This window comes from Triplophysa dalaica, chromosome 22, assembly GCF_015846415.1.
Source record: "Triplophysa dalaica isolate WHDGS20190420 chromosome 22, ASM1584641v1, whole genome shotgun sequence".
Lineage (NCBI taxonomy): Eukaryota > Metazoa > Chordata > Actinopteri > Cypriniformes > Nemacheilidae > Triplophysa > Triplophysa dalaica.
The window spans coordinates 13,622,654-13,647,257 of NC_079563.1; the positions used below are offsets into that span (position 1 = coordinate 13,622,654).

Below are 24,604 nucleotides of genomic sequence, written 5' to 3' on the forward strand. Positions count from 1 at the left end.
GGTCTGAGCCCCAGTTAATGCTCGTATCCTTGTCTCTCTCCCCCTCTCTTCATCTGCAGTCGGCCTCATAAGATTTAACCCAGCTCCCTTGTGCCTCCTCGCACATATCCCTCTCGTCCATTTTCAAGGTGCTCCGCATTTGCCGAGACCCGACTCAGGCCCCGGGCAGCTTCAAGGTCGCCAACCTGCTTCTTCCCCGGGGACCGTCTTGTCTGCCCTTGAGGGTAAACATCCCTTAAAACAACAACTGAAAACCACAGTACGCTTCACCGTCATGCTTATTAATAGATTTCCCCTCATTTAAAACACATGCTAATCTGTTTGACACATCTCTTTGAAGTTGAAAGATGGAACTCAAGGCAGATTATTTATAGAGCTAAAGATGACGCAGTTTTAATCCTTCACATTGCTGGTTTGTGTGAGGTCAATCCAGTTCTCACAGAACTAGGGGAGCGGCGCTGTTTCCTCAGGGTATTGCCGTGTATGAGAGGAGTACAGAAATCTGCCTCAACTCCTCAAGAGATTCGGCAGAACTCTTCAAATAACGGCAAGCTTTTTAAAGTTGCGATGAGCTGCTTTGGCACAATGCCACGTCAATGATATGCATATGTATGCGCGCGCTAAACAAATAGACGCGGCGTGTTTCAAAGAAACAAAAACGAGAGCCCTTGCACGTAGTTTGGCAAAATAGGTCATTGTCATTCCTGTCTAAATGAGATGATGGTACGGCTTTGCCCCCCAGTGGATTCTGGGTAAACTGCATTGTCTCTTGTTCCTTTCTGCATAGAGGAAAGCATGATGTTGTATTGTAATGCCGGAATAAGCAGAATATTACATATATGGATAGTTGACAAATAACTGTGTAAATGTGTCCTATGGTGTGATAGCAAACATTCTGAAAAAAATTTACGAAGATAAATCTCTCTTATGCTATTATAGATTGTAAATAGATATATTAATAATATCAAAATAGAATATTTTTAATATCAGTTGGTGGTCAAAATATTTCCTGGCACACTTTAGGACACATGTTGGTATATTTGTCAACTACCCATATTTTGTATATGATATGTTTTGGGTATATAGAATGGTCACATTTTTTACTTTTAATTCCACCTAAGGTTAGATTAAACTATCAAAATATGAGATGCGCGAAAAAACTTGGCAAATTTATAAGATGAACAAAATTTGTTTTCAAAAAGCAAACTACAGCGTATCAGGGAATCTCAGTATATGGGTTTTATATGCAAAAATGCACTGAAAAACAAAGATCTCACACGAAATAATAGATACATTGCCTACAAATGTATATGCTTTTATATTTGAATAATTATCTCGATTTAAAAAAGCAGTAATTCTCCTGGACCTTGACTCAATAAGCTTTGCCCATGTGTTGTTTGTTATTTTTTTGCCAAGCCTCCTTTCATTCTTCTCAGTTTATACTATAAACAGAACTCTAGAAATATAGAACATTTTGGTAACAATTTTGGTAAATAAATGCATTAGCTGACATGAACCAACATTGAGCAATATAGTTTTTTAGCATGTATTCATCTTTGTTGACGCAAGTTAATACCAACGTTATCATTCATGTTAGTTCATTCTTAAGTAACTGATGTTAACAGTTACAACTTTTGATTTGAAAAATAAATAGGTAAATGTTGAAAAGAACATAAACTGAGATTAATAAACACTGCCGACATTTTTTTCATAGTTAGATCGCGTTAGCTAATAAATTAAGCAATGTTTACTCTAACACATTATGTTAACAAATTGAACCATATTTTAAAGTCTTACCAAAACTGACCAAAAGTAATTCACTCTCCAAAGTTGAACATCACTTTTTGTCACTACTGACTATTCTTCAAACAACTCTAGAATCTAGTCTAAGTTTAAAGACTTCACCTGTTACCAGCAGTAAAAAAAACTTTTACTCTCAATTCAATTGACTTTCCCTTAAAGACTATCATTCATGAAGCTACTTGAGACATAAAAAGGCAATTGAAGGTAGGCTAGACCAGTTCTTTAGTCAAACTAGGTCATTTACATGCTGCTCACTCGAATATTTATCATAGTGATTGGGACGCTTCAATAATTCACAGATCTGTCAAAAAGGCGTAGCCGCCACACGGTCATCGGTGACGCAATACGTTACGCATCTCAAATCAGTCGAGGGATGGCATCCTGGCTCACTACTGACAATTAGTTCAATTCTGCTTCTCCATAAGGGCAGATGTAAGGCAGGGAGTTCTGGGTATGAAATTCAAACGGCCCACTCCTCTAGTTAGCGAGGTTGTCTGGCGATCTCACAGTTGGTGATTTACATGGAATTATCCCACAGCTGGTCTAATCGGGTCAAAGACCTGTAGGCTGTAACCGTTCCCCACATACCTCAATACATTAACACACTTTTAAACGATTTTCATGCTCGAACGAAAGAGGCGATCGGGTAGAGGGCACCGTGATGAATTTGTTGATAAGAGGTGTATGCGCTTACAATTTAATACGATTGCTCTTTGCCTTTGTATGTGGCGGTGTACTGTTTGCTTATGCACACCTCAGTACACAATAATGGTTTGTGTACAAACATGTCGCAGTCTGGGACAAACACGATGGCATATAACAACAGGCAATGATTTCACACAGTGTGGGGCTTGTGGTTTAAATGGATGAGGAAAAATTCCAAAAAGCAGATTGTGGAATTGGTTAACCATAGGTGCCTTGATTGAAATAACTGTTGTTGACGTCTCTTCAAGCTAAATCATTGAAGTATTTTCCTAAGGTGTTCAAATGATGATATAATATAAAATGTTCACGTAGAAAGGAGATTTTATTTCAGTAAATGTTATACGTATTGTAAGATTGGATGTTGGGAGGTGGGATTCAGATGATGATCCAGCTCTAACACAAAACAACAAAATAGTAAAGACATGCTTCTAAATCCTGATGAAAATACATTTAAAGGTACAGTCTATGAAATTTAGCGGCATGTAGCGTTGAGGTCGCAAATTTCAACCCAAGGCTCACTCCACCCCTCCCTTTCCAAGCACTACGATGGCTGATAAAGGACTAAGATGTCGTCACGTTTTCACTTATTTGTTGAAGGAGATAACATAATTACGAAACGCGCTCTGTGGAGCAGTTTGTCCGTTTAGGGCTACTGTAGAAACAACATGGCTACTTCCATGTAAAGGGGGCCTGCGGTGTATGTAGATAGAAATAACTCATTCTAAGGTAATAAAAACACAACGCTTCATTATGTAAGGTCTTTATACACCTCTGAAGACATTGTTATGTCTATTACATTGCATTTCTGTGAATAGATCCTCCAAAAAATAACACATTGGACCTTTAAATAAATTTCGCTTTACCTGTCTAGGTTAGTTCTTTTCTAGTACCTGCAGCTATACCTAAAGGCATTCTCAGGTGTGTTTCATTCAAGCATCAACATAGTCTCAAATGTTTCAGGGAAATAAAAACAGGTACAATTAAGTCTGTTAAAATACATTTGTAACATGTTTGTAGACTTTATAGGTAAAATAATCTGGATTTATGTAAATGTGAGGAGAACTGTTTTGAGTTCATATTCTCAAACTCAAATGGAGACGTTTGTGAGATTTCTTTGGTGTTTCCTCAAAAAAGAAATATTGGAGAAACACGAGAATCTCCATTTAATCCCATTAATGCCTGTGTGAAATGACAGAGATATAACCAAGATCTCATCTGTGGTTTTTCTCATAGGTAAGAACTTTAGGAAACAGTCCCTGCCCTCGCCCGGCCTGAACACATTACTATACATTCCCATCGCAACATATTCTCTCTCTGTACACAAACAATGTATTTTCTTGTCCAGTCACCGTTAGCTTGTTTTGTCATTCACCTTCATGCTAACCTGTATCAGCAAACGGACACATTACAAATCTCAAGAAGGGATCTGAAATTGACCATTACTAGAGTTAAGAGAACAAGATTGCAACACGGACGGAAGGGTTTGATTCCAAGCACCAGAATGATGAGTTCCTCTGTGTAGGTTTACTGTCTGTCAGACAACATCTCATAGAGATAATAGCATTGCAGTGGAAAGTAAATGGAGTTTGTTAAAGCAGGTGACAGCGTGAGGTGACCTTATCAAAGTGTGATAAAGAGGAAATGGGGACAGAAATCAAAACAGCAGCGGACCTGAAGCCCACCACAGCTGCTCTGTGCATTACATGTGAGGATGTGGGGGGGGATTTTTTGGTTGGGGGGATGTTTTTTCTGGGCGGCACGACGAAGGGCTGTTATTTGTTATTGAGTGGAGTGAATTGCTCTGTTGATGGGAGCTAAGGAAAATGTCACCCAGCCCGATACGGGAAAACGTGTCATTTTTTATTTATCTCTGCTTGCCGAAAGACAAATATGAAAAGCCGGTGTGTTGTGTGTATCGTTTCGCATATAGCCCATGGGTTTCATTTTTCAAAACAAGTGCAGTTACAAGACATATTTTCCATTTTTAACCCAGCACATTGCACTTTTTGTTTGACAGCATTAACATTGAAATCTAGTTAACGCAGCTGATTTATTTACATTGTGAGGTTAGACTTATTCAAGCTGTAAATAACAATTGGCAAACGTTGAGGATGATCAAAAATGACACGGATACCTATGCTTAATCTACCCGTCAAAAACTGCCTGAGCTCTGAGCATCTACTCCCCTCTGAACAAGCCCCGGGCTACGGAGACGCTGACTAACTCACACGAATAAAGTTTTAGTAACTCACTAATCTCTTTCAGCCTCCCTCAACTCTCACAGAGCACAGTGGGGTTACAGCTGCAGGTATTGAGATCAGCCTGACAGACGGTAAACTGGTGGGAGGCAGGTGTCAGAGACAGGTGGTCCTGATAAAACGATTGGAGGTGATAGAGTTTAGGACCCCCTCCACGATTTGGATGCTTTGGAATAGGATTGCTCGGGTGCTTTGTATTATACAGTATGTGTACCTTTGTTCCAACCTCATTGGATGCCCCTTATAAAACATTAAAACTGTAAAGAAAATATTGTGTATAAAGTTGGAAACACTTATGAAATAAGACATAAATGTATATTCATTATTTGCAAAACTCATACACGCAGTATAGCATGGGTGACATGTTAACACGGGAAGCACTTTGACCTGTCAGGTTTGCGTGAATTCTATTTAAAGGGACATTTATTAAATGTCGTACACCATCATGAAATACATTTTTCTCAGTGATATAAATGCATTTCAAGATGGCGTACACGTGATAAATGATCACTGAGGCTTTCTTTTTTTAGATTTAAGTTACCCGCACAAATGGATATATACTGCATGCAAGGCCTCTTTGGTTACATTCATTGAGTACATTGTTCGTTGAAGGACCCTGAGGACCCTATAGGCCTGTATGCTTGCTTGCAGTTATTTCCTATAACTTATTTGGTTAAAACATGATTATTTCCAGATGTTACATTGTACGGTATAAATAGAGGTGTCTGTACAATAATAAAGAGCACAACATTGATGTTTCCTGCGTATGAATGCTCCCAGATCTGCAGGAAAATTCTCTCACAACATCCAATATGATTTAATGGGTGATCCAAAACACTTTTTCACCTACTTAGTGAATCATTTTACGTAGTTTTTTGGGAATGTACCGACTGCTTTATGCTATAAAATTTCACCTCCAAATGCAGTGCAGTAGGTTTCAAAACGGAGCATTTATTTCCCACTGTACCAATCTATGTTCATATTACATCCCTTCATCCCCGGTAATCAAAGGGCTCTGGGTCACTGGCCCCATTGGAAAGGTCTAAAATCTGTTCCTGTTATAATGTGTCTCAGCAAACTATACTGTATATGTCCATAACAGAGAGGCAAAATATATAATGAAATGAAAATAAAAGCGCTTATGACCCTCTCTCGGTCTATGATTGATGTGTTTGCCTGTAGTCTTTTTTCCATCACTGAAAAATGCCAGCAAAGACAGCAACAACCACAGAAAATGGATGCTGTTTGTCCGAGCACAGTCAGACACAAAACCTTTTCAGTGTAACTTTGGATGCACCGAAAATTAAAATTCTTGGCCGAAGGCGAATAAAAATGAAACACTTGGCCGAAGGCTGAATACCGAACATGTATTTTTGCATTTCTTCTATTTATTTAGCCATTTTTTCCACGTTTGCATAAACTGGATGGTTAAAAATGTTTTTTTTTATAATTCGTCTTGCTTTACAATAAAATACAATATAAGAATGTAATGTAAGTTACTCTGTACCCCTACAAAAAAAACTTTAAAACAAAACTCATTCAAATGTGGCATTCAACATTAGGCCTATAAACTTAAAATAGAAAAAAATGAAAACTGTTGGATTACTATAGGCTATTGCAAAATGATTTAAAGATAAAAAACATCCAATGCGAACAATTTTGACTGATGCTGCCTGACAACCAGTTCACGTCTCTCTTCCAAACTCCGCCCACAAAAGCTGGCTGTACATACTTTGAAAAGGTGTTTAGTACAGAGAACTGAGTGCACGCGACCACTGTATGATGTCAAAGGATCTACAAACTAGACATTATGCTCCTATAAATTGGTTGATGTTTATTTATTGTATTTATTTATTGCTTCTTTGCAGTAAAAGAGAAGCATACAGGATCTGTCGACTGTTTCTTCAGAATAAACAAACAAAAATTAGGTTAATCTCAAAATGACTTAGTTTTAAGGTGCACAGTACATCATTCTCAGTAACCTTAAACATTTTAACCACATGCAATAATCACAAAAGGAGGCTAACAATCCACAACCCATTGAAACACATGAAAGCTGATGCCAGAAGATGTCAGTGTAGTGCAAGATTCATGATCGTAGAGAAAAGGCTACAAATAGCAAAACCCCAGTCTATCTTTCTCCTATTCTTCAGCCGTGAACCCTGCTATTGTCAAGATCTGCCTTTCCGATTATCATAAGTCGTCTCCATCTCTCTCTTCCCTCAAAGAACCACCAGAGACAGCATCTTTGGCAAAGCTCCTCGCAATTGATTAAGTGTCTGCTTTTAATGAATAAGGGGATGATTAACAGTCCCATATCTCTTGCAATAAAAGGCCAGTGTGCTATACACTGATAGATGGGAAGTTAAGCACAAGAGAGAAAGCAAAAGGTAGCGCGCTGCTGTCATCATCTGTGCCAGTAGACTTCCGCATAAACCGGCACGCGGTTGCCAAAACAAGCCGGCTTCATTCATCAACAGCGCTAATTAGGTTGTCGAAAGCACTTATTACATTGGGAGCGCAAACCGTTCAATTCTAATGGGAGTCAATGCTATTGATGCTGGGCATTGCGAATTCAGAATTATTAAAACTACAGGAATGCCAAATGAACTCGAACGTTACAAACTTGGCAACACTCGCGGCGCGTAATTGGAAGCCCTGTACAATGAGGGTTGCGAACGAAACGCAATGCCAAGCCGATATAAAAAAAATCTGTCGTCTAATCTAGTTATGAAAGTTTAGTGAGAAATGAAGTGAGATCCCGCGAGTTGATAGGTGAGAGTTCAGGTTCAATTTTAATAGCGATAAACCCGTTTGAATTTTGCAGTTAATCCCGCGTGGGCACCAGACATCGGGAGAAATAGCTTGGAGGTGCTCATATTCTCACCTGTCCGGCCTGACATTATCAGGAAGAACTTCTTTGATGTTATCAACCACGGCCATCTGGATGTGAATTTAATCCAAGCAAAGATTAGACCCACCTGCTTCAATTTCTAACCTAATATCAACTTTTACAGACTTAACTTGGCTTCTTGGGTCTACCTCTTGGCGAGAAGAAACTAGGGGATTGGGTAGATTTTTACATTTGTGAGGGGTGCTTGGCATTAGCAACTCGGCATCATGATGCAGGTGTTGTGGTTAGTTGCCAGGATATTGCTGTGTTTGGCAATGTGGGTTTAGTATGTTGCTGACACTCTCAGATCAAAATATCTTACCAAAGTAGAATATTTTAGATTATGTTGATGTTGCAAATTCAGAGTTATGGATGTGACATTTTCAGAAACTTGAAATATGAATTCTCAGATAATGTATTTATAACCAATATACCGAACCATCTGTTTATATGTTGATAGAGTCCAGACATCAGAAAATATCAGTCTATCTATAACTTTTCTATTTACAAGGTGGAAAAAATTACGTTTTGTGGATGTGACAAAAAAAGGACACCCATTTTTAAGAGCCGACATAATATGTAGGATTTCTGTGAATTAAAATGCACAAACCAAAAGGAATTATACCCACCAAATGGAGAAGAGATGGCTCATTATAGAACATGAAATCTTTATTTTGTTTTTATTTTCATGTGCCTATTAATGAGGAATATGGACCGTTATAGATAGTGACGTTATAGTGACTATTCACTTACCAAACCAAACTATGGAAAACTATGCATTATGGGTATTAAAAACACTAAATATCTGACCTGTCATTACGTTGAAAACCTTTGGGAAGAACTTTTCATCTTTTTTAGTTGACATTTGCATGGAATTTCAAAAGATTCCATGTATGAGTTTTCATTTAAAATTGTGACAGCCCAAGAATGGACTTCTCTAAGGTTTCTTTCACATCCTTAAGTGTTTCTTGCCATTTTGTTGCTGGCCTACTGGGGCTCATAAAGCAGAATTCTTTATAAAGCTCCTTTGGAACAAAATGTGTTATACAAAGTATTATACAAATAAATCAAATTGCACAGAATTTGATCTTGAAATACAAAATACGTGCACTTTTCCACACACAGGCCAAGCATGGACCCATAAGGGAGATCTGAAGGATTATTTACAGTAAATTTGTTTCATTTCAGCTGGGAAATGCATAAGAATTTGGTGTGCGACAATATCTGTGCACGGAATTTGAGATCAACCTTCTACACAAACACAGCTGCGTGTCATCATCCTTCGGAGTCTGATTAGATTTTTGATTTCATTCAAATTAGAATTATTAGAGGTAACAAATGACGGATCCTGAGAATGTAAAATGAAACAATCAGGATTATTTCCTGGGAACGTTGCTATCGACTGAAGAATGCCTCAATTACGGCTGATTGCAGAGAGCGGCGAGATCCACAGTCTGATTACTAACAGTGGCATCAGACGCACAAGTCTTACCTCTAATGACTGACCACTGCTGGCATCTCTAGATAGGAAACACTGTGTGGATTAGACCGAGCCAAGTGCAAAAACAAAACCATAAGCGACACTTTCATTGGATATACTGGAGTTCCTTTAAAGGGATAATTCACCAAAAACTAAAATTCATCTTCCGTCATTTCCTCACCCAAATGTCATTCCAAATCTGTATGACTTTGTTTCTTATGCAAAAGAAGATATTTTGAGAAATGTGTCCATACAATGGAAGCGAATGGGTGCCGGCGCTGTTCGTTTACTGACTTTTTTCAAAATATCTTCTTTGGTGTTCTGCAGAAGAAATAAGTCATTTCAACCCCTGGTTAAAATAAAAAATGGACAAAATGCATGTCAAATGTTAACCTAACCTATCATTTTATAGGTTATGAACATTTAAATTACCATTTAAACATAAATAGGTCTAAAATCTACAAAATACAAAACATGCATCTGTAATAGATATGATCAAAAGCTTGTCAACTTGTCCATTTATCTATGAGATAATTTTCTGTATGTATTGAGAGACACCCGGGAAATGTTGTCTAAATTGCATAAGCGTTCATTTCGGTCTAAGATGATGAATGATGCACGAGTGTAGGCATTTGTGATCAACGCCTTATATTCTATTTGTGAATCTCATCAAAGTGCATTGCATTGAAGCAATCAAACAGACTTATCTTTAATAAATGGGTCGGTGTCTTCCAGCATTACCTGCATTACTATCTAATAGCCCCAGACTCCTTTGAGAAATTAAATTGGCTCCTCCAAGACCCAAAAAGCATATTAATAATGTAACGCTCTTAGTAAACATGAGTTGAGGTTTGACTGCAGTGCTGTGCAGAATTCCGCTGTACATTCATTAATATTCCTTTACAGTTCACTAGTCCTGCAAAAGTGCCTTTTAACATCCCATAAGGAAAGTGATGTCAGCTCTGAGAGGGCTGGATGCATGACAGAGGTTTTAGCAGGAGTCCGTAGTGTTCCTATTTTCCTAAATATGACAGGGCCACTACGACTGTGAACTTTTATTATAAAAGATGTGAACAGGAAAGAACTTTGATTTAGTGTGTTGAAATGTACTGCTGGATTATATTATATTATATTATATTATATTATAAGGAAAATGAATGAAAAAAATATTTAATGAACAAAAACGAAGCATGCTGATAAAGTTGGAGGCATCCACCACACTATAATTTGACTTTAAAAAAAACATGCAGACTATAATCATTTTGCACAATGGATGTCTTGCAATTTTTTTAAATATGTATATTAACATTAATCAAATACTTCCTCATTCGAAACACAAGAAAGAAGACAAGTCTTACTATAAAAAAACTCACTGTCTTGGATCTATGCACGTCTAACACTACAAACTAAAGGTCTGTATGTACAGGAAAAACGGTATCCTTGATTACATCGAAACGTTCAGCAATCCTTCAATCAAGAGCATTTCTCACTGTGAGGTCAAGAGTTAAACGCATCACAATACTAACTGCCTCTCTATATAACGGTTCGTCGTCTGTCTACAGGCTGTTCAGAGAACGCCGTCGCTCCCCTGCTGCAGTCTCCTCTCTGCAGGGCCATCTGCTCCGGCTTGCCACATTCAACTCGAGAAAAGCTCAATCTTTTTTTTGCACGATCATCTGCCTACGTGCCACGTCTCTAGAGGTCTGCAAGGGGTTGTGGGTAGACATTAAAACTGAGCTTGTGGCAGGGGAGATTTTATATGTTTTGCATGTAAATGTGTTTAGACAAACTATTTTGGTTAAAGGGATAGTTCAGCCAACAACGACAAGTATGTCATCATTTACTCACTCAAACCTATATGACTGTCATCTGCAGAACACAAAAGAAGATATTTTGAAGAATGTTGGTAACCAAACAACAGCGGTACCCATTAACTTGCATGGTTTTGTGTCCATACAATAGAAGTGAATGGGTACCGTCGTTATTCATGTCTTCTTTTGTCTTCTGCAGAAGACAGTCATAGGTTTGCCTGAGCAAATGATGACATAATTGTAATTTTTGGCTGAACTATACCTTTAAACCAAAATAATGTGCTATTGGTATATAAATATCTTCCTTCGTGTTTCGCAGAAAAAATCGTCATATAGGTTTTGAAATGATGACAGAATTATCAGTTTTGGGTGAAATATCCTTTTAATAATAGTTTTCATTGCTTTCATTACTGTGCGGTAGCTCCACCCACTGTCAGACAGTCATTCAATTATATTCAATTTAAAGAGTCTGGTCAAATGCCACATTCCACATTCCTGTAAATGAAGACATGTGGATGTTTTAAAGTCCTGCACCATCAAAGGTGATGAGAAACGATAACTTCATTATTCCACTGGCACCGACACACTCAAACCACCTGGAGTCGAAGCATCCTCAGTCACACCAGACAGTGACTGTATACTGTGAGTGTGTGCAGTGGTCCGTTCTTTAGTCACTCATTAGTTGGGTGGTTTGGCAGGCGGAGGTATTTACATGCCCTGTGTCCCGCTGTGTAATTCGAGGATGTAATTGGTGCTGGGGTCTCTGCACTCCATCCCGGGAAGTCATCTCTTCCACTAGCTTACAATCATGCACCCATACCAAATTTGAAATAGTCTGTGGGGCTTCTTCAAAGGAACACAGTTTTCCTTCGTAGCTAGACTAAAAATGAGTGGAATCGAATTTAGTGCAGGGGTTAGGTGGAGAATGTGGTTTGGGTTCAAATTCATGCAAGTGTAAAATAAAATAAGCCAAGTATTATTTGGTGCTCATGCATGGTGGGAAAGAGTCAAAATTCCATTGCATCCTGCAGGTTGTATGGCCAAGACTGTTGTTCGGGAAAAGATGGGGCAACTGGGAATTTGTGAAAAGGAGGGGTCCACTATTTCCTCTTTTTAGAAATGCCTCTGTATCTGGTTATAGCTACAATATTTATTGTAAGTATTACTTTATTACCAATTCAGGTGTTTATCCAAAGCTACGCTGGCAGCTATGTACAGGGAATGTAATTTTAATCTAGGCGTCGCCCTTTGATGACATTCAGAGGAATGTGTTTATTGCAGGGTCTCAGACTCCTGACAAGAGCTTTACAGCTGTCTAGTATTCTGCCAGACTAGGCCTCATCTATCACAACACAACATGACAACTTAAAAGTCAGGTTCTTTTTGCAGCCTCACAAACGCAGCCTGTTTTCTTTTTCCCACACATGTCTCTGACTATGTCCTCTTCAGTCCTCTTCTTTTCAGACTTAACATGTTTTTACTAGAGATGCACTAATATATCAGCCAATAATCAGTGTCTGCTGATGAGAGCAAATTTTTTCACACTTTCGGCCGATTTAAAAACACCCGGTGGTCAGGGCCGATATGTCCTGTCAAAAAGAGGACAGGAAAATGTTATTAATTTGTGCTCTGTAAATTGAAAATGGTAAGAAACATCACAACTAGTTTGAATATTTACAGTCATTATATAAATTCAGAAGGTTAAGAAATATTCATTTAATCTTCACAATCGGTATCGACAGATATCAATCTGAATAATCGGTATCGGTGCATCTCTAGTTATAACTGTTATAAATATATCAAACCAGCAGGTAACCACATAATCATACAGTACATATTTATTATAATAAATAAGCTTATCTTTTAAAAGGGGTAAAATTCTTCCAATTTTTGTTGATGTGCATTCAAGCAAACTAGTGCAAATTGATCTGTCACTTAGAAAAAACATACGGGCAAAAATGCAGATCTCAACACGGACCGGTTGTGTGACAACCTTGACAAAACTAATGGTAAAAGCAAACGCTACGAGACTGTATTCAAAACAAGCTGAGCTGCAGTGAAGAAAAACACAGTTTACTGCTGTGAATCACTGTCTGCCAAGAGCATGAATCTATTGAATGAATAAACATTACAAAAAATAATGTTCAAGGTAAAGTCTGAGTCCTGAATCAAAACTTGTTGAGAACCACTGTATTTGACCTCAGGTAAAACAAGTCTTTCCATAGTGAGCACAGAAACAGTGGAAAACAACAGATCAAGTGAACCATGCATTCTTTAACAGCCAGAAACACAACAATGAAAGAAATTAGACATGTGACGGTATCCATTTTTTACAACATGATAATTCCACTTTCACTGACTGTAATCCATACAAACACTTTCATGTGCAACTGACGCCATGACGTTTTTTTCGTTTTTTACTGCATAAAAAAAATATCAGCATGCATGCTTAACAAGATGTTAACATTCTTCGCATCACATGCTTTGCTAATACTTGCTCATTAAAAGTTGCTTTAGTGCATTTTGAATCTTTTTCTCTAGTGAAACATTTTTAGTCTGAAGAGAAGAGGACTGGTAAGAATATTTTCCTCAAAGTTAGAGTCAGGTTGACTACGTTAGGGAAGTTCTCACAAAACCCAAGAGTTTTAGATGACTACATTCAAAATTCTACTCGAGTCCCACGTTGAATCCTCTGCCTCCCATGTACTCATTGTACATTCTGTTTGACTCGCATTATTTTTCTGTTACATCTCACTACAGCTCAGAGAGTGAAGCAGATGCACACAAGAAAGCAGAGGTCGGGCAGACCTTCCTCACGGCCATCTTGTTGCAACTCTTGTATATACCGTAGTAGTTCACCCAAAAACCATGCAAACCCTAACTAATGTACTTCAGTCACTGTTCCCCCTGTAGACTACAAAAGGAGATTTGCATCATAGATAATAATCCCTGTTCGTAAAATGAGAGTGAATGGTGACCTACGGCTCAAAAGCTATTAAAAAGCCTCATGCAAATAATCAATGACTTGTGCAAATTCCATTTGTTTTAAAAGCTAAAAGAGGTTTTTAAAATTGTCATTTATTCACTCTCATGTTGTTTATAACTCCTGTGAAACACAAAAGAAGACATTTAAAGAAATGTCTAAGTGGTTTTGTGTCTTTCCAATGAAGTCAATGGGGGCCAAAGTTGTTTGGTTAAAAACATTCTTCCAAAAAATGCATTTGTGTTCTGCAGAATAAAGTCTTGCAGGATTAGAATGACACAAGAGTGCGCAAATGATAAAACAATTAACATTTTTGATTATCTATCCCTTTGCAGCCTCTTGTCATTTCACTGGTAAAAATATCTCCAAACATTTCGTGTTCAGTGAAAAAAAATCACGGCATGGGTATTTCTCTTTTTTGTTTGAAATAACTTCACCTTTGAGGAAATTCAAGATATTTTATTATGAGGTCTGCTCACATTCCGCCAGTCTAATAAATCAATCCTTTCCAAAAAAATACTGGCAACATAAAGAGAGCTGCCGGTGCAGTAAACAAGTGACCCTGACACGGACAGGAGCAAGGTCTTCAGTAGAGCAGGTCTCCAGTAAGAGGTCTCTCTGCAACTATCTTTCCAGCATAATTAATCAATCCCTTCTCGACAACCTTGACAGCACCCTGCCCGCCGCGAGGTATATCGGCAACTCCAACCTTGATAAGCCAGGTTCGCTGCCAGTTATTCAAGCGAGGAGGGCAACAGGATAATATTTAATTTCAAAGATCAAACGTCTCATTTGAGTAAACCAGCCGGCACTAAAACAGTTTTGTGGTGTGCCCCCATTACGTCTCGGCAAACCGGCACACTTTCTTCACTTTTACAATTCACTTTAATTAAAAGAATCCAGACTCAGATCGACGATCACACCCCAGCGAAGGTTTGTGCTTGATTCCTGAGGGGACACGGAGTGTAGAGAACTAACCGACGGGGTGCATGTGTTTGCCTGCCGCTGTACACGATAAACAGTGTGAGCTTTAAACTATAAAAAGTTAAGACGCTTTTGTACGCACTCAAGGATTGTGCATTAAAGTACATTTCAACTCGTTTCAATAATGAGTATTCAAGAGGAATTAAAATGTGATTTCTTTGCTTGGGCACCGCTGCCTTGTTACAGATTCATGAGGTGTATTCGACTATGGAAATAATGGAGATTTAGTTGAACACCATAATTCAAAAACATTGCTCAAATGTTTCTCATCCATGTGCAACGGTACCTCTTCGTGGCCGCTCATTTCTTGAATTTATAAGAGAAAGTGCTTGCACAACTTGTTTCATGCGTTCTTTATTTGAATGTGAATCTGAAACAAACAGCAGATAGTAAACAGACTCTGCTATTGTGCAACTGACACGACGCTGACAGGGGTCAGGCAGACGCGTTGTGGGGGATTTTTTTACCCACTGACGCTGTCAGCAATCCAGCGCTGAAGATCAAATCAATGACCTTCCGAGCACTGCCATCCCATCTTCACATTGATCATGTGACCCTTATAGCTCATTGCCCTCTTCAGCCCTGCCTTCAAACAAAGAGAGTTTGTACAGTACACATCAATGTTAGTGTTGTTCTATATATGTACCCATCTACATCATTACACTGAGAGGAACGTGCAACAACAAAACAGAACAAAACTCCACTAAAATCCCCAATGTTTGCATGAGAAATATTCTGTTGAGATTTAATGAACATCTGGATTGTCCTCGTCTCGCAGTTGGGAAGCAGATCCTTCTCTTACTGGTCAGTTACTACACAAGACACGTTTACAGATTGTGAGGTTTGAGGGAAAATTACACTTGGATTTGAACAGCATCCGCCAGTGACTTGGGGACTTATTCAGTTCTATCACTGCATACAGATGATCCTAACAAGTGGATACCAGATTAATAATCATATCTGGAATTTGGGAAGGTTTCATTTACTACACTATTATTCCTCTTGACTGGAGGGAAGGAGAAGGTAAGGACGACAGCACAGAAAACAATAACTAGAAGAATCAAATCCATGCTTGTTTTTAAAGCGTGGATTAAAATGTGAACGTTACTGTTCTCAATAGCCCATACATTACGGTCTTATGAAAGATAGAATGCTTTGCGGGCAGCAAACTGACCTACATCCCTTGTGATTAGACTGTGAAATCGAGCAACGGACGAGTTGAATCTTAATTAAGTGGAGAGCATATTAAACGTAGCATTTTACAAGCTGTACTTCATAACATAACAATGATGAAGAGTAGAGGATTATGTTCATTACATCCCCTCGACAAAGCAACAGATGAGACTTTTCTGTTTGTCCCTCATTATGGGGGCTAAACAAATCCAAACCAATGGAGCCAATGACATTGCCCGTTGGAAGATGTTCCCTTTTAGAACGATGACATCAAATGTTGTGCAGATTGCCCCGGAAAAATAGCACTCCTCCAATCACAACAGGCTTTTGTGTTGCGTCTCTAACAGAATACCCAGGAGCCGTGAGACACTAAACGCAAACTGACAGCTGAAAGAATAACAGATCAGCTGCAGTAACTGACTGGCCTAAAACGGACCAATTTTTTCTTTAAATCATTAAACACTGCCTGTAATATTAAGAGGAACCATATTTCCATACTCTTAAAAACGTAAATGTTTAAGAACGTTTTCTTGAGAAAGACCGAGAACAAAAACTCAATACAATCTTATGGGAGTTCATTCGAATGAATTTGTACATTAGCGTGTTTTCGTATGATCTCCTTTTGCTCAAGTTATGTTTAGGCTTAGGCTTCATTATAGCTTTTCTAATAGTCATTCAGTACGTTTCTGTTCAATTCACATAGAACGAATTCATATGAGATCAAACCTCGTGAAATAGTTTCCCGTGAGTTCTGGTTGGTTACATCTGACTTCAACGGATATGCAAACTTTTTGAGCTCCAGATAAGCAATTTGTTGCTCAACAAACCAGTTGTAACAGTAACCAAAACGAATGTGAATTTTGAAGATTAAAGACACCATTAAATCGTTTGATGAGCCAAAAGACTGTAATTCATCAATTGCAGATAGTATTCGGGACAGGACATTCTAGAGAGTATTTGAACGTATAAAAATATGGTGTGAATCTCAGTTAGTGCAGGGTTTTCCAAACGGAGACTGCAGGGGTTTGTGGGGTACACTGTATGTCTACCAGTGCATATACAATTTCATTCCATTACTTAAAGAAATGTTTAATAATAACAATAGTTAAAGGTACAATGTGTGATTATAATATACATAACTATATATAAAATACATAACTATGTCAGAGGTGTACAAAGACCTTACATACTTAAAGTGTGTGCACACGTTTTTCAGCGATCATACCCCAAAGTTTTTCAATGGCGATGAGTCGAGTGTACGTGTAAATTCACTCCCTGATATATACCGCTTAATGAAAAACAAAAATACCACAAGGTGGCGCTGCTCAACTTTATGCTTGTGATAATTTACGCTACATGCTTAACTTCTGGTCTTTGCTACTATTCTGTGTAGTGGACGGAGCTAGAGCATTGACCGGACAAGCGTTTACTCTACCTCCGATTTGTACATGTCACGCTGTGAAATAGGTCTATAGCTAGCTGTGTCCCAATTTAGGGGCTGCAACCTTCTAAGGTCGCAGACTTAAAAGACGAGGACTTGTTATTCAAAGCACGCAGCCTCTAAAGTCCAAGAACTGAACTGAGACGGACTAGCCTCGCAGGGGATTTCCTAATTGCGTCACCCGGCTCATGTTGCGTGGTGACAGCAGCAGGACACAGCAGAGACATTTCTGACTTTTTTAAACAAATACGGAGCCAGAAATTGTTTATTTTATTTTAGAGAATATGACACATTCATGTAGATTAAAACAGCCCAACAGTATAATAAAATAACCAACCTTATACATTTAAAACAAAATAATGCACTAATAATGTTAATTAACAACATCATATATAATATTATAATATTATTAACATCTAAATGGACCGATTTTGTGAATTACATACTTTTACTTTTGCAATGAATCTTGAGATAGCCAAAGCTGTGAATGATACACTCGTACTATCCTTAAAAACCAGTGGAAATAAGGTCGCATTTAAGGGCTGCATTTGAAGCAACCTTTCAATCGGGACAGCCTTTCCAGGCTTCAGTCGCGCTGGTGTCATGCAATCGCTCTTAAAGTGCAGCCTTCAAAGAATGCAGCCCCTGAATTGGGACACAGCTGCTGTGTTTCGTTTCGTAAGGCTGCGTCCTTGTGTCCTCCGGAGGTCTCACCCTAAAGGATGCGATATTCTGAGAATCCTCAACTTAGAATAAAATGAGACGTCCTTCGTATGACATACTGGCAGAAAAGGAAACAGGAAAGACCAAGTTGCACTCGGGCAACTGTCACAATAATAAATTGATTTTTACATGATTTTAAGAGGTAAAAAGTTGGTTACTGTCTAACCAATTCCAAAAGAGTTAAACAAATTTAAAATGCTTTTCCTTACTGTTTTACACTTTTAAATAACACCTATTTACTACGTATGCCTGCTAAGACAAAAAAAAACGTGACACAAATTGTAAACTGTTAACATTTAAACACTACATATTTGATTGAATGTGGAGTGTCTGCCGTTTGTTCAAATAACAGACATTGGCCGACACAAAGAATTATGGGATATCTCTAGCAACGAAGGACACACCTCATGTGTGAATTTCTCTGAAAGTAGGTTGCATTAGAAGGGTGCATACGGAGTATCCTACCTGCTTTTATGAAACGAGACATTTAGACGTAACAGGCTTCAGAAGAGACCTCCGGTGGACGCAGCCTTTCAAATCGAGACACAGCTAATGTGTGCTCGCCAAGACCGTTTTATGCTTACGCGCCAAAAAGTCGTGTTTTACTGCAAGATCAGTATTATTGTTTCGATAACAGATGGAAAAAGTGCTTAAATTGGCCTTCTGATGAGTGCCCTAGGGGAGCAACCCGTGTGGACAGCTTGTAAGCATTAACCAGACCTACAGAATCATTTAACATCACATTTAACCACCCTCAGTATGGAAATTAATAGACAGTGGCAAAAACATGATAACAGAATTTATCGAAACATGCACAGAGAAATAAACACATCAGTAACCAACAAGGTGACTTTCGAGGCATTGGCGACCATGCATCGATTTGAATCAGAATCAATCCATATATCACTGCTATTTGATAAACTTTTTCAAAGCTTCTCTGCCCGTTCGTTTGCACAGCCTCTGTGAATGAAATATTGGTTCAACGAAGTGCCAAAGTATTTGTCGACGCACGCAAGTGTTTAATCTGGCAACCGCTGTTAGTCTTCTTTCGTTGGCAGTGATCTTCAACTCTTAGTGAATCTGCTCTGGCTGTCCTTGACGTATGATATGTAGCTGATGCTTAAATCACATTTCAAGCTTATAAGAAAGCTCACATCCTAGTTTCTTTGGTTTTACATATCCCACCATACATTTTATTATCTTCATTTTAGGGAACTCTGAGTTGAAGTGAATCAAATCGATCAACATATTTAACAGATGACATCATCAAAAATGTATCCTATGAACCTAAGTTTCCTCCTGAGAAGTATAGAAATGCTATTTAGCAATACAAATCCTGCTTCCTTTTTTTGGATAGACTTATATGCATGCAAATAGATTCTTAAAAGCCAGACACCAGAAACAAACGCAAACAGTCTCTAATTTTGCTACAACCTCTATAAGGACTGAAATTTTCCCACCAAAGCTGTGACCAACCAAGTAGATTGGGAACCAAATGACCAGTGCTCAACAAAGCATGCTGCTCTTGAAGGGCACCGGGCTCTCGTGATGGCATACGGACACCAGACTCTGCGGCAAGCCAGCCTGGCTCGCCTACATCCCCTCCCCTTCAGGCCTGTGCTGTGCAAGGATGAGTGAACAAATGTTTATCTGTCCATAGTAGGTATGGGCTGGGGCAATGCTATTTGCTTCTACGCGTTGCCGTGCCTTTCATTTTTTTTGCTGAGCTTCCCGAATTACCACTTATGCGCACATAAAACATACATGCTCGTGCCGGGATGAGTCAGAGGAAAGAGGGGATGAATCTGTCACGGGGTGCTCGCCACCTCCGGCAAGGTCACACAAACATTATTTTAAATGACAGCCCGGTAGAACAGGGGCATTAGACGACACTCTCAGAGCATACCAAATACTTCACAGGATGACATAGTGAGGGCTTTGTTGAATGCTGCGGTACATTGACGACAAAGAAATATTTCAATAGAAATTACACAAATTATTACATTTGCTTCATTGTTTGCAAAAAAATCATTTTCATTAATTTGGAAAAATTATCATTCCCAACCAACTGGTATACACAATATCAGTATGTAGTTTCTTGAGATCAAACAAATGACCTTTGTGCTCCTAACACAATGCTGTACAAATGCTATAAATGTTAATAATTTTAAAATAAACAAGATTTTGCTATGTATTATAAGGCTGAGACGTGAAAAATATACAAAAACCTTCCATATGTTTCCAAGTTTTGCTACTGTATTTTACTCAGTTTTTTGAGCCGCAAAGCTGTTTACAAGTTTTTGTATTTTTACCAAAGTTCTCTGGCAACCACAGCTGCCAGTTTTTTTCCAATAAAAACGTATATTATTTACACATTCTGCTGTACAAAAGCTACTTGAGCACATACAATAAACGTGAAATATATACATACAAAAAATGAAAAGTAATATAAGGAAAATATTTTGTTGTTTTACTTAAAAGCTTTGGCCATTAAATTAGTACTAAACTTGTAACTAGTTACTATTAGTTACTAAACTTGGTAATGTTTTCAGCCTGCACACAAAACTACGTACAAAATAATAATAGCCAAAATCGTTTAAATTAAATAATAATAGTCGAATAGTGTGTATAAAAAAAGCGATTTAAAGTCATGGAGTGTTGTCCAGCCTTAGGAGGATTACCTGGAAAGATCAGAGAAGCTCATCCCTGATCTCTGACGCTCTTCACGCTCGTTCGTTTCGCTGTTGCTGATGAACAAAAGATCCCCGTCGTCACGACAACTCAAGCGGAAAGCAGAACATTAAGAATGCACGTTTGAACTAACGGGTCCTTTACCTGCCACTTTGATTAATAGATCCATTAATACTGAATCAGAAATTGTAACCACAGAGCCTACAGCCACAGCAATATATTGTACAGCACAGTGTCATTGAAAAGTTCTCAAGTTATTTGGTCGCGCCACATAATTCTGACAAGGTTCAGACCACCTAGACGATTCTAACAGGTCAACTGATATTCGGATCACGCCCTTGTCAACATCTTTGATATTGTTGAGGAACAACAATCTGCATTTTGTTTGCTGCATAAACATATTAGCATCAGCTTCTATCAGAGCGATTCTGTAAGATGTTTCTGAGTGTCTGAAAGATGCTATTTCAAGGCTCATTATGCTTCAAAAGGCTGAGGGAGCAAACACGAGTTTCCAGAAGCACTGAGCTGTCAATCATAATGAATTACTTATATTGTTTATAGCTGACAATAAATCTATTGTGTGTGTGTGGAACAATCTCAATGGCCTGAAAGTTGCAAAGGGGATCGTGTACCAGTCTCGGAAATAAACGTTAATGGTGCTTATCAAAGTTTACTGCTCAAGAATGTATTGAGACTTTAAAAATGTCACGCTTCAAAAAGATTCATGTTTTTAATCAAAGTTTAGATGATTTTTTTTTAGACGGTGAAGCCACATTGAAATTATACAGTAGGTTAAAGCAAGCCTATAACCAAAAGCAACTAGTAGGCGAACTAAAAGCTACTTAAGCGGATAAATTGTAAAAGTATTTGACCATCTGATGATATAATTTGTCATTTAATCAGATATTTTATCTGCCACAAAAATGTTCAAAACAAGAGATCTGAGTGACTAATCACAGCTGCTTGACCTTATTCTTCACAGACTAACATCACAGATGTCTGATGAGAATGTATGCAAATGTATATATTATGTTCAGTGTATATATATTAATAAGTTCACATCATTTATAATAATTACTCACCATCACCCTCATTCCTTCCTCAAACACATTTGTTTCATAACTGTCACTTATCGCTGCTTTCCTTCTGGTATCTCCATATTTCGTGATTTGTCCATAAATCATTATTTTAGTCATGACCGTCAATGGGCTTTGCAAGCAAGTTTCTAACCAATAAAAAGAATTCAAAAGTTCTTTTCAACTTAGAATTAAATCATTTAAAAAAGTTAAAAAAGCGTTATTTTCCTGAAAAAAACTAATTTGGACATTTGAGGTTTTGGAAGCACAACAACATTATACATAGGTACGAAATGTTAAAGCTCTAAATCATAAATCCATCATAACCTTTAACAACAGGTTAACACACATCTTCGTAACCAAAACAGTGTGTGTGAGAAACTCAATTTTGAGCTTTTTAACCGGAACTGAAATGCCGCTAAATTCAAATATGGCGACGTGTTGATAACTTTGAATCTCGTTGGCTCTTGGCTTTGAATCTTGTGATGAAATAACCAATGAGATTTTAAGTTATCGCTGCGTCGCCATATTTGAATTAAGTGTGCTTATGGCCTTCGGTTTCTCCAAATAAATAATATAAAAAACATAAATTGTTCTCAGGTTTTTGATTACTTAAAAAATTTGTATATGCTTTTTGGAGCTTCAACATTCAGAATCCCATAAATGCATATAAAGTGACAGACATATGAAATGAAACATTTCATAAAAAGACGTAAGAAAAATGTAGTCATAAGGGATGACACGTGGGTGAGTAAATTGAGAGAACTTTCATCTTTCGGTGAACTAATGACTTGCAAAACAATGGCATGGATGGATCCATATGGGTTTTAAAAACATTTCATTACATATTTTCATTGGTTCCCGTTGATAATGAAATGAAATCACAGCTCAAGGCCTGACTGTGATCAAACAGCTCTGCCCTTTGATGCTTGGCCAACACATTTTGGCAGATAACTAATTAAGTCAAAGCAAACAACCACCTGTGATTAAAAGTATCAAACTGGCTGAGATTATTATTATTAACCTCCATAAAGCACCAGGTGATCCATTAATTGGCTACCTGAATTTTTTTCATGTATTACATCATTTGACCCATCACATACACCTTTCAAGTCGCTTGTCAATCCCAGACCACTGCTGTACTATTCCAGAACAGGTAAGTGACAATGCGACCCACCTTGCTGCTTTAAAATTAAATATCGATCGGTGTGTGCATTTCTGTTTAAATGTGGTGTCACAAACAGAACACCAGGTTACAATTTCAATTATTTCGACCACTCCGATTCTTTTGAAGGGGGTTGTTGTACGCTCATAATGTACCTGCAGTTTAAAATACCATTATGATTTGCCTACAATAAACCCTTTTAGATTCAGATTCCAAAGTAGCACGCGCATGAAATCATTGCCATTAGAAGGAATCTGAGATAAAAGCATCCTTTTAAAGCTCATGAATGCATATGAAAATACCTTTTCCTCTGTTTACAAAAGTACTCTCCTCTTCAGTTACAGCTATCTCTTAAAAGCCACGTAATGAACAAAACACACATTTCAATATCTACGCCGCTGAATAATTTCGCTTGCACTTGGCATTCTGCGACTCGGACTTGAGTAAATGAAAACCGTCTTCTGCTCACTTTGCCTCCGCTGTCATTGCACGTTAATCTACCTGAAGTGAGTTTAGACGTTCCTCCGGGACGCCCCTCCGACAAAATAACCCGTGCGCCGCCCGCGACCCCCGAAGCGTCCTGCCCCACAGGAATTCTCTGTTGCTCTATCCGGCACACTTCTTACAACTTTGATCACATTTTGAATCATCTGTGCTTACAGGAGACGTACGGAAGACGATCTCGGTCCCTCATCCCCCTTTAGATTCCGGCATACATCACCCCCAGCTTCAGCATGCATAGATTGACAGAGAGACCGTACCTGGATACACGAGGAGAGCGATCACCCACACCACGAAGATGAAGCAGACAGGGTTGCACATTCTTCAAACTGTTTGTTTTTTGATATAGGTGCTGCTGTTTCTTCTCTTCCCTCTCTGCTCTTCTCAACAGAAGCTCGACCACCTGTGATCTGTCTGCTGGTTCTTTTGTCACCGTGCAATTACGCCAACGAACGGCTTGTTTTCACCCCTGAATGGGCATGGAGTGGGGCAATTTAAATCCAGCACAAGTTCAAGCGGCAGAGAGACTGAGTTCCCATTGATTATTTTCACAAGCGGAGAGCTCTCGACGGCCCGCCTCCGATCGGCTCTGATTGGACGGGACCAGCGAGAGGCGTCTCTCTTTTCATGCCTGTCCTAGACCGCTAGCGCTAAGCTCTACAAGATGATGGAGCTTCAATAAAACTCTGGCCTAATATTTGGTCTGTCACCATGAACTGATAGACGTGCTTGAAATGCTCTTTTCCCTCTCATTACGTTGCTTCTATTTATAGATCAAGTCATTCTTATTTGTGTAATTGCCTGCTGTCGAGATTGAGTGTTGGGTCTTTGCCAAGACAGAAGTCCCATAGCTGTGATAGTCATCGGTACTCTGTCAAAACTCACAAGGTGACCTTGAACATCAATTGTACATCTCT

General features: G+C 38.5%; 1 protein-coding gene across 2 annotated transcripts in view; it reads right to left on the reverse strand.

Annotated features, from left to right (window-relative positions):
* The window catches only part of opcml (opioid binding protein/cell adhesion molecule-like), a 121,228-nt gene extending 97,031 nt beyond the window's left edge, over positions 1-24,197 (reverse strand). For both annotated transcript variants that reach the window (XM_056736692.1, XM_056736691.1), the window contains exon 1: positions 23,948-24,197. In XM_056736692.1, coding sequence (XP_056592670.1) covers positions 23,948-24,008 — 61 coding nt within the window. In that variant the 5' untranslated portion in view covers positions 24,009-24,197. The remainder of the gene's footprint in view (positions 1-23,947) is intronic.
* Positions 24,198-24,604: the final 407 nt, after the last annotated feature.